General features: G+C 44.0%; 2 protein-coding genes across 2 annotated transcripts in view; one reads left to right on the forward strand and one right to left on the reverse strand.

Moving 5' to 3' along the window:
• LOC144953340 (uncharacterized) overlaps positions 1-18,779 on the reverse strand; it is a gene marked incomplete at its 5' end in the record, with an annotated part of 276,268 nt that overhangs the window by 187,358 nt on the left and 70,131 nt on the right. The gene's annotated exons all lie outside the window — the stretch shown is intronic.
• LOC144953321 (uncharacterized) overlaps positions 1-18,779 on the forward strand; it is a 109,447-nt gene that overhangs the window by 37,985 nt on the left and 52,683 nt on the right. The window contains 2 exon segments of the mRNA XM_078883887.1: positions 9,566-9,772; positions 13,872-14,465. Of these exon segments, the coding sequence (XP_078740013.1) occupies positions 9,566-9,772; positions 13,872-14,465 (801 nt within the window).

Below are 18,779 nucleotides of genomic sequence, written 5' to 3' on the forward strand. Positions count from 1 at the left end.
CTACTGAACCATCACCATCATTAAGTCAATATGAATGTTATTTCCATACTTTAATATACAACTCGACCCGAAGCATATGACAATCAGAACCTTCCTAAGTCAAAATTGAATCGCACCCAGATAGGAGCGAATAGTCGATATAAGGTTGAAGAGGGAAGGAAATTAAGAGCACGGCGAACTGCAAACGTAAGCAAAAAGCCGGGAACAACACACCAAGCCAACAACAGCGAGTCGGGCTGCGACAGGCCATAAAGTAGGAATGATAACTCCCGGGGTCAGGGGACATCAGAAAAAGCAAGCAGACAAAAACCAGAACTGACTCCAAGGTTCAACCGCCCTCACCTACAAGAAGTGACGGAAATTAATGAGGCCTTGAGTTAACGGCGTCAGCTGGACAGCAACAACACCGGCGAGCAGAGACAGAGTGAGGCAAAGACTGCCAGGCTATGAAATACAACTTCATGTCAGTGAAGCCTGACCAACAAGTTAAGTTAAAAACATCACGATACATAATATCGTACATAACATCAATGTTAACGCTATTCACCGTCAACTATATTCCGCTTATATAACCATGCAGACACCAAGGAATACGAATTCCTAGGATCAAGAAACTTACCCCTTAACCTAAGATATCGGAAAGAAATTAATAATAATAAGCCTATGCATGAAAGACAAAAGTAAAACTTATGAAAAGCCAGGATAGCGGGATAAATCACCACTAGGTCGAAATAAAATACATAATAAAATAGCGATGTTAAACCCAGGGTCGGAGAGAAAGGGAGATCCCGGCCGTCTTTGTATCCCCGCAGCGCGGGATGGGAGTGTGTATGTGCTCGGGGAGGCACCTCCACTTGGGTCAAGCACCACGATGGGAAACGACACACCTTAGGCTACATACAGAATCATAACTGGGAAATGGTAAGGGACAAATGTTAATTTAAAACTTTTTAACCATGTCTGTGTGCGTCTGTGAGGGTCGGAGGGAGTGTGCCCCTCCCTCCAGGTCGTGCAACACGGACAGAAACGCCGGTGAGACGATTTGTAACGTCTGTGTTTTGGTTCATGAAGGAGGCCAGACAAGAGATAATATTGCACCCAGACAGAGAGACGACTTCGAGGCAATTTGTAACATCTGATTGTTTGCTCATGGATTTTATGGAGGGAGTATGACAACGGAAAATACCATGGGTGATGCACACAAGGACACACGGACGTACGGACACACACATGAACACACCTACACACGGGCAGATCCTGACACAGTAAATCAAAAGAAAACCCCGCCTTGTGGGCAGGACCCAAAGGGATTTTTCGGCATAAAAGAAAGGACCCTGAGCATTGGAAACCAGTTCGACCAGGAGTCAACTCATCACGAGTTCGACCAGTGGGTCGGCTCCGGAGCGAGCTCGACCGAGCGGGTCGGCTCGACTCATCTTCAGCTCGACCGAGCGGGTCGACTCAAGGGCGAGCTGCGACTAACGGGTCGGCTCGACTCTTCAGCTTCTGGGACTCAGCCGAGTTCAGACGGCTCTCGGGGCTCGACTCAAGCGGCTCCCCATCTCCTCTGCAGGCGGGCAAGACCCGCTTGACAGCTCAACTCGGCCGCGACAGCCAACCTCTGCCGAGTCGGCGGTTTCCCTGCTGCCGCGAGAATCGCGGTTTGGCGACGACGCTGCGAGCGAGCTGTGGGCGCCACCTACCGACCGGGTTCCGAATTACGACAGCGTGTCAACGGACATCCGAACCAAATTCACCACGGCGACAGAGGAGCGACTAATACGTATGACGCGCACCGCCCCCTCACCACACGACCACCTGGCGTCTGTTTGACATAAAGAACCGACTCCGAACACTGACTATTGAAGACAACTCTTACCACTCAAACCCACTCGAACCCATAAGCCATCCGTGGCTGTGAAGAAAAACTCGAGACCGAGTGATGGCCATCCGTCATTTATAAGAGTATTATCTTTAATATTTAGTGGACTGTACTCTTAATCGCTTAAATTCCCAGCAGATCTTCGGAAAAGGAGCGCCGTTGCAGGCCTTTACTCCGAGCATTCTGTTGTCAGATAACCTGCCGATGTATCTGTTGAGATTGGTGCCTTTAAGAATAATAACTGTTTTTGATTGTGTTTTATCGCCGTATAATCTTTCAAGTATAATCATTCATTAACGTTAAGGTTTTCTTAGCATAGTATTTGCATGTTTTAACGACTCTCTCTCACTAACAACCATCGCGTTACGAGGGATCCATGTGCCGTTGTCAAGTGAAATCAGACAATCATTGATGATACTGTATTGATGCCGTGTTGACGTTCCGGGATTGAGAGTTCGCATACTATATCATAGTTGAGGTTGAATTAGTAATAAATTGATTAATACAGAAGTGGTTGTGTGATTCTTTCCTGAACTATGCATAAGATCTGCTTCTGCGTTGAGATCTGAACTTGGTGACCTTAATAAACACACTAACACATACTCAGTAAATGTTAAAGCGATAACGGGGCGAACCGGGGACCTAAATAAGCGAGAATGAGACGAACCTAGACAACGAGGCCGAGTTAATCTAAGTTAATCTTGTATACTTACACCACACCTGCATAACTGCATACGATTAATTGCCTTATTCCGATCGATAACCCACCCTCGTCACCGAGGCGGAGTCTGGTTATCATAACGACTTGCATTATCATAATTACACCCACTCGCATAATTACTACAATTACCTCTCGAATTGGCATAATTAAATGTGCGTAATTACATGGATTAAAGTATTTCCGGATAATTACACCTTTGGCCAAATTTCGATTGATTATTATTATTTTCACTGAATATTCATAACCCACATATACAACATAATAATTTCACCCACGCACGCATACAACACATCAAAATTTTCACACCCAACATATACAACATGTGGACCAATCAACTTCAAGGACAGTGCACATTATCAGAGTTATGTTCTTTTGTTTGTATTATGACTGCAGTTATTGCGGTCTATGCAAACATGACTCCTTGTAAAAAGGTGTCAGTTTTGTTGCCAGATAGAAGGGTAAAAAAACAATTATCGTGAGCGTCCCTGTTGACGATGCGTGTTGTTTATTTTTATTGCACGTTTTGACTACAAACTAAATCTTCATTATTTTTGTATATGTTGGTATTTTGATTTTCTGCAACCAAATTAGGACTATTAGTTTGATTACTTGGCATGCTCTGATATGTTGCTGTTACTGTCATTGTTTAGACCCAAAGCAAGTCAACATTTAAGTACGTTCATAACTAACCTGTTTAAATGTCATATAATATGATTAACATGTCTATAATGATTGTGTTCTGATTGCCTGCATAATTGTGCCCTGCATTACATGTATTGAATGTTATCCAACACGGGGGAGGAGTCTGCCTTTTAGTTCAGACCCTAGCTGCTGCCATAGACGTCTCCTATCTGTGATGTCACAGCCACATGGGCGGTACCTCTGACATCACGTGACCTACGACGTCATTCTCGGGTTATAACAAATGATGTACGTATGGTCATTTGACCCCAATGACCTACAAGATATAGGGGGGCCTTTATCAAGCAGTCGATTAATACAAATGGGCTGTGCATCAACATGCTTGTCTGGATTAGAGGTTAAACATCACGGTTATGTCTGGCGATTATGTTTAATGCAATAGGCAGTTGGAATAAATATGTTCGCGTGGGTGGATGAGTGAGTGATCTGACGCACGCGTGAGTGGGCAAACAAGCGAGTGAGTGGACTTGTAAAACAAACGGCACGAAAGTGATTGGATTGGTACAGCGAGTGGTCAAATATGTAATAATTGAGAGGATGAGTGATTCAAAAGGTTGCTAAATCTGAGGGTTTTTACAACCTCCCCAGGCCCTCCAACATCAAACAGAAACGACTTCTTCACCACAAAACATGGACAGACAACGCAAGTGGGCTGACATCTTGGAGGACTATGATGGTAAGTCCCAAATACCTGCAGCACTTGGTTTTAATGCAGAGGAGGCAGCTCCCTGATTAATTATTTTTAGTAGACGTGGCTTGGTGGTGAGGGGAAGAGGTAACGGTCAAGTGTGCAGACAGCATGGATTTAGAACCGAGTTTCAGCCATATTGGTTTAAATTGGGGTCTCAACTTTATGAAATTGATGATCTCAACATCCTTACAAAAATATTACTTGCAAAGTTTTACTGTCATGTAACTAATGTTTCTCAACAGCAGGTCATGTTATGTGTTAAGAGGTAATTACAGGGATCTCAGAATTAGTTGCGTGAATATCCACGTGCTTCGTTCTCTAATACATTACTCGTCCTTTGAATTAATTTTGTTTTCCGTAGCCCGGGAGTTATGGCGCCAGTCGACCACGTGGGGGGACATTATGGATGAAGTGGACCCTTTCCCAGGCCAAAGCTACGATCATTCCTCCCCAAAGGTGTGTATGGGGTCTATGGGGGTCAAACACCACATTCTCTCCACACTCCCACACCATTGCACCAAAACATCACTACACCTCACATCACCACACCATCTCTTCACATCACCTTTCTCATCACACCACACCACCACCAACTCAATACAATATACTCTTAGTTTTTTCGGAAAAGTCACGTATGTGACTCTTTCTTAAGTTTTTTCGGTAAAGTCACATACGTGAGTTGGAATCCTTGCAGTCACGAAAGCTTCAAATCGCGAATCAATACAATATCATAGAGCCTCATAAAGTGTCAATACCATCACAAGGCACCGTCTCTCCAGAACATTCCACAATTTCACCTCTCCATATCACAACACCATCTCTCAACACCATCACTCCATCCCTCCATCATCACGTCATGCCATGAATTAATGTGCATGTTTTCATCCGTACATAGATGTGCTAGTATGCATTTTTGTTTGTCTATGTGCCCGTCTATGTTTGTGTGCCTGCGAGAATATATTTTGTCCTGAGTGAACATGTCTGAATAGTCATGTGCTTATCTTCGCGTGAACAGAGGAGCATTGGGGAGGTGAAGAACTTCAGCGGAGTGAAGCGTCTCCAGGAGGACAAGCGCCTTGCGAAGGAGAAATGCCCAATGGAAGAGAAGCGCCCCAATGAGGTGAAGCACCTCGCCAAGGTGAAGCACCAAACGGAGCAGAAGTGCCTTCGAAACAAAATCCTCAACGACGTCAAACGCGTCATGGAAAAGCGCCTCCTTGAAGAAACGTGCTTCATGGAGGAGAAGCGCCTTCGCGAGGTGAAGCGTCTCAAGGAGAAGCATCTGGAGGGAGAGAAGCGCCTCATCGATGTGAAGCGGGTCAAGGAAGAGAAGCGCCTCGTGGAGGAGAAGCGGGTGGAAGAAGAGAAGCGCCTTGTCGAGGAGCAGCGCCTCAATGAAGTGCAGCAGGTCGAGGAAGAGAAGCACCTCATGGAGGAGAATCGCCTCATGGAGGAGAATCGCCTCTTTGAGGTGAAGCGTCTCGAGAAGAAGAAGAAGAAGCGTCTTGAGGAGAGGCGCTTTCGCAAGGTGAAGCTCCTCGAGGAGAAACGTCTCATGCAGGAGAAGCGCCTCGTTGAGGTGAAGCGTCAAGAGGAGGAGCACTTGATGGAGGAGAAGCGTCTTGTGGAGCAAAAGCGCCTCGAGGAGGAGGAGGAGCGTCTCGCCAAGATCGAGCGACAATGGCTCCAGACCGATACCACCAGCAGCACCACCACCACTGCCACCGCCACCACCGCTACCACCACCGCCGCCACATACTCCAATCCTGTGTGGGGCCCAATTGCTCAGAGCTTTGGAGAAGAGGGCTTCCAAGAAGATAAAGAAAACTCCGGAGTCGCTGAGCCACGGTAAACCAGTCTGCTTGTGCATCCCCTGTGTGTTTATTTTTGTTATTTATTGCCATGCTTCTCACGCAGCATCAGCCTTACTCAGTCACGAAACTTTTTTTCAGGAGGATCCTGCCAAGTTTGCTCGCATTTTGCAACAAAGTTGCTACTGTTTGCGATCCAAATTGAACGATTTGCATTGCTTGTGTGGGTTCAGTAACAGGGAGAAAGCTGCAGAACCTTCCCAGAACAGGTGGCTGCATAATCCACACGGAGAATGTGGCCAAACGTGGAAATCAAAGCCAGGTCAATGTTGCTGTGACGCACAGGTGCTCAAGCCCTGTCGCGCTCTCAAAATTCACAGACACTGCAAACCCCACGTGTACATTCCGCTATACTGTGGACAGATTTATTTTTCAAAACTGGTTTCTGGGTTAGACCACATAACAAAGTGGGCATATCTTCACCATGTAACCCTCCATCCACCGTGAGATTTTCGCTGACTATCGCCTGTTTCTAGGCCAGCTGCCAAGTCGCCTTGTAATGCACAGCGACAGCTACCACTGAGAGGGGTGTCCAATTTAAAACGCGATGAGATGAGAGATGCGAGAGGCTCATCGCATGCAATGGATGTGTTGAAGCGGCCAAATGGTCGTGCACGCATTCTTCACCGCTTACAGTTCAGATCTTGCTTCCCGCCTTGGCTATTATTGCTGCTGCATTGACCACACAGATCCACACCCATTCCGTCACAGTGGACGTTCAGGATCTCTATCGATGCCATTTGAAATGCTTAGGACATTATGTGCAAGGGGTCAATTAGAATATACATATAGAAAAATGTCAATATAGATTTTCATTTTTCGTGACTGCAGGGATCCATACTCTTTGGTTATATCGGTAAATTCACATAGGTATGAAATAAAATAAATTAAATCACGTTTCGATGGCCTTGTCGTTATTGCAAGAAAGTTTATTTCTGTGGTTTCCCACCTGATGATGATTGCTTGTGTTGCAATCGAAACGTGACTTTACCGAAAGAACCAAAAATGTCACTTCAAATTATTCAGATGAATTTGCACAGCAACGCCACCCACTACTGTGAAACTACAGCAGTCTGTGTGAGACACAGCTGCACCTATCTCAAGGATAGCCTGGCGCCATGAGAATGACAGCACCAATACTAAGCACACTCACTGGCCATGTCGGTATTGCTGTTTCTATTCAGCTCGAATTAATCCGCCACACATTCCACCCACGGACGATGGGAAGATGGCCATGTCTGCCGTAGCAGCAAGGTGGAACGGTGTCGTGTTGTCTCTTCACAGATCTGAGCCAGCTCAGCCCTCTTCCTCACTCGTCCAGGCCTTTGAAGTGAAGACAGAGGTTATGGAGAAGGAGACGAAGGAAGAGGTGAAGGAGATGATGGAGTATGAGGTAGAGACAGAGGAGGAGAAATCGGAGGAAGAGAAGGCAAAGGAGGACGAGATTGTGATGGTGACAATGGAGGAGAACATGGAGGGAGAGGAGAAAGACAATACGGAGATGGAGGACAAGGAGACAACAAAGGATGAACAGATGGTCGTGGTGGAGGACATGGAGACGACGGACAAAGGGGCAAAAGTGGTGGTAGAGGAGGAAGAGAAGACGGTGGCGGAGATGGTGGTGCCAGAAGTTGAGGAGGAGATGAAGGAGAAAGAGATGGTGCTAGCGGAGGAGAAGAAGATGGAGATGATGGAGGTGGCGCAGGAAGAGGAGGAGGATAAGATGGTGGCGGAGGATGAAGAAGAGGGGATGGAGGAGGATGAGACGGAGGAGAAAACGGAAGAGGTGCAGGTGGAGATGCACGAAAAGAAGAGGAAGCGAGGGGGCCTCGCTCGCGTGGCGAGAGCGATCGCCTCACTCCTCCGCCGCGTGCTGCTTTGTGGTGACAGGTCCACCGCCCAGTAGGGGTGGTTGCGGTGGTCGTGCATCGGTGCCAACCGTGACTATCACCACACTACCCGCCCACCCCGTGATACTCGCTACACACACCACACGGGTCCCCAGAGAGACGGTGCCACTGGGACCACAGCTGGGGAATGAAGCTGAGCAGCAGATGCCAGGACTACAGCTGAGAATGACTGCTGCCAGGAGACCTCACATCACACACACACACACACGGGACTATGTCATTAGCATAGCCGGCCCCACACTGGGCCCCTTCCATGCTGGTTTTCATCCAGACAGTCCTCATGGGTTGACATTGCATTGGTTTCCAGGACATGGTCGTATTAGCATTTTATTGTGCTTGAATGTATGTTATGTGCAAATGCACATCATTAGTCGTAAATGCGAGGGAGGGGTTAAGAGGTGCACGTTTAATCCAGTGTTAGCATGTATTTTAGCATCATATTTAAGGACACTGTTGTTGATAAGAATTCGTCTGGACGTGGCACGTGCCTTGTTCTATTCGATCAACCAAATTTAGTACAATGTTGGTCATACAGGAGTGTGATTTCATTCATGAGTAGTATTCACAGAGCCCCTATGACACTAACCTACCTAAAGTTATGGTTAAACAAAGTAATTTTGAGTGACTTAATTCTCAGCTCAGACATGATCATCGCAATTATTTCCAAAGACGTGTGGGGTCCTGCGAGAGCAGGTCCCGACTACAAACAGCTGGGCAGCAGAATCGGAAGTAGCTGCGTCGCCCTCGAAATGTGATGTTGCTGCTGTTGTTGTCGCTGCTGTTGTTGCTGTTGTAGTTGCTTCTGTTGCTGTGATAAACGTAGGGAGGTGGTGTTCCGTGATGGGATGACGCCTTTGATTAAAGCCTCTGATCAAACTCACCCGATTGACGCCCTTGATCGTCGCATTTGATCAACTCTGATATTGTATACTCTCACATGTTAAGCTCTATCACAGTGAAACGTAATATTATAACCTATGAACTACAACCTATCCATTGTAACGCTGTAAAAAATATTACCTATTGGGATTCACTCCCTCGTCGAGAAGGCCGCTCTCTTCCTTTTCTAAAGTTACATGCTAATTTCTCTGCATTCACTTTATATCGAGGACAAAGTTTTTCCATTTATTCAAAATAAGCACATAATTACACACTGAGATGCTCTTACATATTCATGCATGAAGCACAATGGGCACATTACCCTCCGGTATGTTAATATACATGCATATTGTACCTTCCAAAATTAACAATCGAATGCAAATATCCTGAAAGACAAAGGATTGGATCTTAGGGGTGGAGTTATAAGGCGGCTCAGAAGCAGAGCTCAATGCCATTTCGAGAGGGAACTTGATGAGGTTGGACGCTCGACTCGTCGCTCTGCTGATCGCCCTTCAACCGCGAGACAACGCAGCCTGGCGAGAACAATTGCTGTGTCGACAGTCAGGCGACTTTGCGTCGGGAGAGTTCGTGGCGACATCTTCAGACTGCTTCCAGACATCGATATACCGTGAATCTCCAAGTAAGTGTCTATTTTCGCGGATAAACTCTTAAACGTGCTCGTCGTCAAATTAGCGGGATTATTTTGCGTCTCGGTTAGACGCGAGTGTCGTTCTTGTTTTAACAGTTAACGAAATCTAAAACTCAACGCTAAACATCCTTGCGGCCGATAGCGTACTTTTGACTCAATAACACCGCTGCTGTTACTACGCTCACATGGAGCAGAGACGCTCTCCACAGCCCCACGCACACGGAGGCAAGAAGCCATTCAATTGCTCTGTGTGTGGGAAGTCATTTTCACGGCCATCACATCTTAAGAGACACCAGAAAACACACACTGGCGAGAAGCCATTCCTGTGCTCTGTGTGTGGGAAGACATTTGCACAGTCATCACATCTTCAGATTCATCAGAGAGCACACACGGGCGATAAGCCATTCCTGTGCCCTGTGTGTGGGAAGGCATTTTCACAGTCGTCAAATCTTAACACGCATCAAAAGGTCCACAATGATAGGAAACTGAAATCAAAAGCTGAAGTTCAAGGTGCTGCAATGAGTCTTGAAGAATTTCCACCTTCGATCCCATGCAGTTGGATCACGAGAGATGGCTGGATGTAATGGAGTGGCTCGACGATCAAACCGAGAGTCAGGGATGACTGAACAAATATTACGTCAGGTAATATTTGTTAGTTTTACAGTTTTTGTGAGAGTTTAATGACGTGCACAATGGTGGTTTGTAATGTTATAGGATTACTTGCCGAAGTGGCGTGATGAGCAGTGGTTGTGATATGATTCAATTCCGGACAATATTGTAGTGTTTAAGTCTTCCTGTTGAGCTAAAGTTGGAATGCATTTTTAGTTAGATCTTTTCTCAACATTTTAAACGGGTTTTTTCAAGAATATAGCTTTTTTTGGTTGGTATTAATCGACTTTAGATAACCGATTTAGGGATGTACATTGATGACGCGTTCGTTGGATATATGACCTTGACTTCAACATAGACGCACTGTGAACAAATGTGGTGAACTAATAAGGAAATAATGGGGAATGATACTTTAACGCTTTGGTATTCCTGGAACGGATATGGTTTGCGTTGTATTGTAACTGTTTGAACATAGGACATAATACATTCGGTTCGAGTTTTGACTTAAAAATGATTGCAGATGAATAAAAACGTTTTTTAACAAATGTGTGTCCGTTTATTTATTCATATCAACAACGTGTTTTAAGCGAGTTTCATGTGGAGGATCTTCGTCACACATCTGCCCTTAACCGGCAGCATCTTGGCTGTCTCCCCATTAACATGTGTTCCTGGAGGGGAAAGGGCCCCATTATTAATCGTTCATCAACGTACCAGTCCCTAATCCCTAAGTATGTCGGGGATAAACTGTACTCTATAACATGTAAACTGTAATACTAAAAACGATAACACTAAACATTAAACGATTATAAACCAGTGTTTAATTTATAACCATATAAACGGAGGTAAGGTATTATAATATCATTAGAATCACAGCGTGGTCGTATAAGAATCACGCACAAACCCATTATAAACGCATGAGATTATGAATCGTTACAATTATTATAACAATCACAAATTGTGACAAAGCGAAATTCCCACATGCAAAACACCACGCTCACGTGACGAATTCTTAAACAAACTGCAACACTCAAGTGACAGAACTCAACAAATAAACGCCGCAATAAAAAAAAAACATCAATGGACAAATCCTAAAAACAGACAACACACGCACGTTAGTAGCTGTTAGAAGAAGACAACACCTAGCACCTTCAACTATACACATTATACAGCCCCAAAGAGCAAACTCGTAAATGGGGCGGTATATGACAGCCTTCGCTGCTGTCGACGGGGCCAAGCAGCGAGTGTTTAACTCCATTGTTTGAGAATCCGTGTCATCACCCGGCCACAGTGCCTTAGCCAAACTACATCTCCCAAACAAGGCAGCTTTCCCTATGCTGTGTATTTTAGCAGTATATTTACGGACGCACTTGAAGATAACAATTCGTCTAGAAAAGGCAGGCGACTTGTTCTACCAACACTATTTCAAATTTCTATCCAAAAGAAGTATGAGTTCATTCATGAGTAGTATTCACTAAGCCCCGATTGCACTAACCTACACACAGTTATGATTAATCAAAGTAAACATTAGTCGCTCATCCCAGCTCAAACATGATCATACCAATTATTTCCAAATCCGTGTCGGGTCCCACGAGAATAGGGCACGTCCACAAACTATCAAATTGTAAACTCACATTGCATACTCTAACATTATAACCTCTAAGAATATAACCTTTAAACTATGAGCTATACATTTCAACGCTTTAAAATAACACTACAAACTAGTGTCATAGTAAACTATAATGTTGTGAACTCGTATTACAGATTAGAACACCGTACATTGAATTGTGATATTCGAATCTCATTCGAATTCTTAGCTTCACACTCGTGAGTATGTAACATGTATGTAATATGCATGAATGTAATGTCTGTATGTAACATGTATGCATGTAATATGGACGTGCGAACCAAGGGTGGGATATGTGAAACGGAAGGTGCAGGATCAGGATGGGATTAAAATTATTTGAATAACACTTTGGTGGTATTAATATCAAGCTGTCCACTAATGGATGAATGTTCCATCTAAATGGAATCAAATAACAATATTCAGTATGAATATGTAAAATAATCGCACAAACCCAATATTAGCCCGTGAAATAATTAATCATTACAATTGCAATGACTCCGGACTCACACTGCAGAGGGTTATTTTATTTAGCCTTTAACGCGGTTTCAGACCCCAGGCGTCACGATATAGCAACGACGACGACGAGACAGCAACCAGCCAAAACAGCCCCAAACCTCGTTCCTCCCCCTCTCTCATTCTCGGCGTGAACCTCCGCCAACACTTGGTCTCGCCTTCCTTTCTCGAACTCTCTCTTTCTTGTCCCTTAGTTGATGCACTGTCTTTAGATCACCCACCTCTATGACCTCTACCTGACCCCGCCATGGGCGGAGCAACTTGGGGGACATACAGATATGTATGTAAATTATCTGTTCAATCGAACCGGGGGTCGGATATGTGAACTGTGGGGGGGGGGTACAGGGCAAGAATCGCATTCAATTTTTAGAATAACAATATGGTCGTATTAGCATTTTAATGGACTTTAATATATGTTACGTGCAAATGCAAATCGTTAGTCGTAAATGCGAGGGAGGGGTTAAGAGGTGCACGTTAAATCCAGCGTTAACATTTATTTTAGCATCATATTTAAGGACACTGTTGTTGATAAGAATTCGTCTGGACATGGCACGTGCCTTGTTCTACTAGATCAACCAAAATTAGTACAACATTAGTACAATGTCGGTTATTCAGGAGTGTGATTTCATTCATGAGTAGTATTCACAGAGCCCCGATGACACTAACCTACCTAAAGTTATGGTTAAACAAAGTAATCTTGAGTGACTTAATTCTCAACTCAGACATGATCATCGCAATCATTTCCAAAGACGTGTGGGGTCCTGCAAGAGCAGGTCCCGACTACAAACAGCTTGGCAGCAGAATCGGAAGTAGCTGCGCCGCCCTCGAAATGTGATGTTGCTGCTGTTGTTGTCGCTGCTGTTGTTGCTGCTGTAGTTGTTTCTGTTGCTGTTATATACGCAGGGAGGTGGTGTTCCGTGATGGGATGACGCCTTTGATCAAAGACTGATCAAACTTAACCAATTGACGCCCTTGATCGTCGCATTTGATCAACTCTGATATTGTAGACTCTCACATCTTAAGCGCTATCATAGTGAAACATAATATTATAACCTATGAACTACAACCTATCCATTGTAACGCTGTAAAAGAATATTACCCATTGGGTTTCACTCCCTCGTCGAGAAGGCCGCTCTCTTCCTTTTCTAAAGTTACATGCTAATTTCTCTGCATTCACTTTAAGTCGAGGACAATGTTTTTCCATTTATTCAAAATAAGCGCACAATTACACACTGAGATGCACTTACATATTCATGCATGAAGCACAATGGGCACATTACAATTCGGTATGTTAATAGACATGCGGATTGTACCTTCCAAAATGAACAATCGAATGCAAATATCCTGAAAGACAAAGGATTGGATCCTGGGGGGGGAGTTATAAGGCGGCTCAAAAGCAGAGCTCGATGCCATTTCCAGAGGGAACTTGATGAGGTTGGACGCTCGACTCGTCGCTCTGCTGATCGCCCTTCAACCGCCAGACAACGCAGCCTGGCGAGCACAATTGCAGTGTCGACAGTTAGGCGACTTTGCGTCGGGAGAGTTCGTGGCGACATCTTCAGACGGGTTCCAGACATCGATATACCGTGAATCTCCTAGTAAGTGTCTATTTTCGTGGATAAACTCTTAAACGTGTTCGTCGTCAAATTAGCGGGAATTTTTTGCGTCTCGGTTAGACGCGAGTGTCGTTCTTGTTTTAGCAGTTAACAAAATCCAAAACTCAACGCTAAACACTTTAAATCGAGGCCGATTGCGTACTTTTGACTCGATAACACCGCTGCTGTTACTACGCTCACATGGAGCAGAGACGCTCTCCACAGCCCCACGTACACGGAGGCAAGAAGCCATTTAATTGCTCTGTGTGCGGGAAGTCCTTTTCACGACCATCACTTCTTTAGAGACACCAGAGAACACACAAGGGCGAGAAGCCATTCCTGTGCCCTGTGTGTGGGAAGACATTTGCACACTCATCAACTCTTCAAGACCATCAGAGAACGCACACGGGCGAGAAGCCATTCCTGTGCCCTGTGTGTGGCAAGACATTTACAAAGTCATCACATCTTCAGAGTCATCAGAGAACACACACGGGTGAGATGCCATTCCTGTGCCCTGTGTGTGGGAAGGCATTTGCACACTCGTCAACTCTTCAAGACCATCAGAGAACACACACGGGAGAGAAGCCATTCCTGTGCCCTGTGTGTGGGAAGGCATTTGCACAGTCATCACATCTTCAGAGTCATCAGAGAACACACACGGGTGAGAAGCCATTCCTGTGCCCTGTGTGTGGGAAGGCATTTTCACACTCGTCAACTCTTCAAAACCATCAGAGAACACACACTGGTGAGAAGCCATTCCCGTGCTCTGTGTGTGGGAAGGCATTTGCACGGTCATCAACCATGAACAAGCATCAGAAGGTCCACAATGATAGGAAACTGAAATCAAAAGCTGAAATTCAAGGTGCTGCAATGAGTCCTGAAGAAGTTTCCACCTTCGATCCCATGCAGTTGGATCCCGAGAGATGGCTGGATGTAATGGAGTGGCTCGAGAGTCAACCAGAGAGCTCGGGGTGACTGAAAAAATATTATGTCATGTGGTTATACCTATTAATCCGTATCGAGTATTTTTGTGTGTAATTTTAGCCATTTTAGTTTTACAGTTTTTGTGAGTTTAATGACGTGCACAGTTGTGGTTTGTAATGTTATCGGATTGCTTGCCGAAGTGGTGTAATGAGCACTGGTTGTGAGATTGTTCAATTGTAGTCGTTAAGTGTTCCTGTTGTGCTAAAGTTAGAATGCATCTGTAGGTACATCTTTGCTCAATATTTTAAAGATTTTTTTGTCAAGTGTACAGCTTTTTTTGATTGGTATTAATCGATTTTAGATAGCTGATTTCAGGATGTACATTGATGACGCGTTCGTTGGATATATGGCCTTGACTTCAACATAGACGCACAGTGAACAAATGTGGTGAACTAATAAGGAAATCATGGGGAATGATACTTTAACGCTTTGGTATTCCTAGAACGGATATGGTTTGCATTGTACTGGAAATGTGTGAACATAGGACATAATAAATATCTCCTTCGAGTTTTGACGTAAAAATGATTGCAGATGAATAAAAACGTATTTTTAACAAATGTTTGTCCGGTCTTTATTTTATAATGTTCCTATGTCAAGAGAATTTCAGGTGGAGGATCTCCGTCACACAAGTGTGCCCTTAACTGGCAGCATCTTGGCTGTCTACACGATTAACACGTGTTCCTTGAGGGGAAAGATCCCCGTAGTTAATCGTTCATCAACGTAACAGTCCCTAATCCTGAAGTATGTCGGGGATAAACTGTACTCTATAACATGTAAACTGTAATACTATAAACGATAACACTAAACATTAAACGATTATAAACTAGTGTTTAATTTATAACTATGTAAACGTAGGTAAGGTATTACAATATCATTAGAAGAACACTGGTTGTATAAGAATCGCACTCTGCTCATATGTATGTATAGTGTACTGCTAGATGTCATCGAAAAACAAAAGACGGAATATATTTATATAAATACACGCACAAACCCATTATAAACTCATGACATTATGAATCGTTACAATTATTATGACAATCACAAATTGTGACAAAGCGAAATTCCCACAAGCAAAACACCACGCTCACGTGACGAATTCTTAAACAAACTGCAACACTCAAGTGACAGAACGCCGCAATAAAAACAACATCAATGGACAAATCGTAAAAACAGACAACACAGGCACGTTAATAGCTGTTAGAAGAAGACAACACCTAACACCTTCAACTATACACATCATACAGCCAACTCGTAAATGGGGCGGTATATGACAGCCTTCGCTGCTGTCGACGGGGCCAAGCAGCGAGTGTTTAACTCCATTGTTTCAGAATCCGTGTCATCACCCGGCGACAACGACTTAGCCAAACTACATCTCCCCAACAAGGCAGCCTTCCCTATGCTGTGTATTTTAGCACTATATTTACGGACGCACTTGAAGATAACAATTCGTCTAGAAAAGGCAGGCGACTTGTTCTACCAACAGGATTTCAATTTAAATCCGAAAGAAGTATGAGTGCATTCATGAGTAGTATTCACTAAGCCCCGATGGCACTAACCTACACACAGTTATGATTAATCAAAGTAAACATTAGTCGCTCATCCCAGCTCAAACATGATCATACCAATTATTTCCAAATCCGTGTCGGGTCCCACGAGAATAGGGCACGTCCACAAACTCTCAAATTGTAAACTCACATTGCATACTCTAACATTATAACCTCTAAGAATATAACATTTAAACTATGAGCTATACATTTCAACGCTTTAAAATAACACTACAAACTAGTGTTATAGTAAACTATAATGTTGTGAACTCGTATTACAGATTAGAACACCGTACATTGAATTGTGATATTCGAATCTCATTCGAATTCTTAGCTTCACACTCGTGAGTATGTAACATGTATGTAATATGCATGAATGTAATGTCTGTATGTAACATGTATGCATGTAATATGGACGTGCGAACCAAGGGTGGGATATGTGAAACGGAAGGTGCAGGATCAGGATGGGATTAAAATTATTTGAATAACCCTTTGGTGGTATTAATATCAAGCTGTCCACTAATGGATGAATGTTTCATCTAAATGGAATCAAATAACAATATTCGGTATGAATATGTAAAATAATCGCACAAACCCAATATTAGCCCGTGAAATAATGAATCATTACAATTGCAATGACTCCGGACTCACACTGCAGAGGGTTATTTTATTTAGCCTTTAACGCGGTTTCAGACCCCAGGCGTCACGATATAGCAACGACGACGACGAGACAGCAACCAGCCAAAACAGCCCCAAACCTCGTTCCTCCCCCTCTCTCATTCTCGGCGTGAACCTTCGCCCACACTTGGTCTCGACTTCCCTTCTCGAACTCTCTCTTTCTTGTCCCTTAGTTGATGCACTGTCTTTAGATCACCCACTTCTATGACCTCTACCTGACCCCGCCATTGGCGGAGCAACTTGGGGGACATACAGATATGTATGTAAATTATCTGTCCAATCGAACCGGGGGTCGGATATGTGAACTGTGGGGGGGGGATACAGGGCAAGAATCGCATTCAATTTTTAGAATAACAATATGGTCGTATTAGCATTTTAATGGACTTTAATATATGTTACGTGCAAATGCAAATCATTAGTCGTAAATGCGAGGGAGGGGTTAAGAGGTGCACGTTAAATCCAGCGTTAACAATTATTTTAGCATCATATTTAAGGACACTGTTGTTGATAAGAATTCGTCTGGACATGGCACGTGCCTTGTTCTACTAGATCAACCAAAATTAGTACAACATTAGTACAATGTCGGTTATTCAGGAGTGTGATTTCATTCAAGAGTAGTATTCACAGAGCCCCGATGACACTAACCTACCTAAAGTTATGGTTAAACAAAGTAATCTTGAGTTACTTAATTCTCAGCTCAGACATGATCATCGCAATCATTTCCAAAGACGTGTGGGTCCTGCGAGAGCAGGTCCCGACTACAAACAGCTGGGCAGCAGAATCGGAAGTAGCTGCGTCGCCCTCGAAATGTGATGTTGCTGCTGTTGTTGTCGCTGCTGTTGTTGCTGCTGTAGTTGCTTCTGTTGCTGTGATATACGCAGGGTGGTGATGTTCCGTGATGGGATGACGCCTTTGATTCAAGCCTCTGATCAAACTCACCCGATTGACGCCCTTGATCGTCGCATTTGATCAACTCTGATATTGTCTACTCTCACATATTAAGCTCTATCATAGTGAAACATAATATTATAACCTATGAACTACAACCTATCCATTGTAACGCTGTAAAATAATATTACCTATTGGGGTTCACTCCCTCGTCGAGAAGGCGCTCTCTTCCTTTTCTAAAGTTACATGCTAATTTCTCTGCATTCACTTTAAATCGAGGACAAAGCTTTTCGATTTATTCAAAATAGGCGCACAATTACACACTGAGATGCACTTACATATTCATGCATGAAGCACTATGGGCACATTACCCTTCGGTATGTTAATAGACATGCGGATTGTACCTTCCAAAATTAACAATCGAATGCAAATATCCTGAAAGACAAAGGATTGGATCCTAGGGGGGGAGTTATAAGGCGGCTCAGAAGCAGAGCTCAATGCCATTTCGAGAGGGAAATTGATGAGGTTGGACGCTCGACTCGTCGCTCTGCTGATCGCCCTTCAACCGCGAGACAACGCAGCCTGGCGAGCACAATTGCTGTGTCGACAGTTAGGCGACTTTGCGTCCGGAGAGTTCGTGGCGACATCTTCAGACGGGTTTCAGACACCGATATACCGTGAATCTCCAAGTAAGTGTCTATTTTCGTGGATAAACTCTTAAACGTGTTCGTCGTCAAATTAGCGGGAATTTTTTGCGTCTCGGTTAGACGCGAGTGTCGTTCTTGTTTTAGCAGTTAACAAAATCCAAAACTCAACGCTAAACACTTTAAATCGAGGCCGATTGCGTACTTTTGACTCGATAACACCGCTGCTGTTACTACGCTCACATGGAGCATGATTGCGATGATCATGTCTGAGCTGAGAATTTAGAGACTAAACGTTACTTTGTTTAATCATAACTGTGTGTAGGTTAGTATCTGGGGGCTCAGCGAATACTACTCATTAAATAACTCGTACTCCATTATGACCGACATTGTAC

This window comes from Lampetra fluviatilis, chromosome 74, assembly GCF_964198595.1.
Source record: "Lampetra fluviatilis chromosome 74, kcLamFluv1.1, whole genome shotgun sequence".
Lineage (NCBI taxonomy): Eukaryota > Metazoa > Chordata > Hyperoartia > Petromyzontiformes > Petromyzontidae > Lampetra > Lampetra fluviatilis.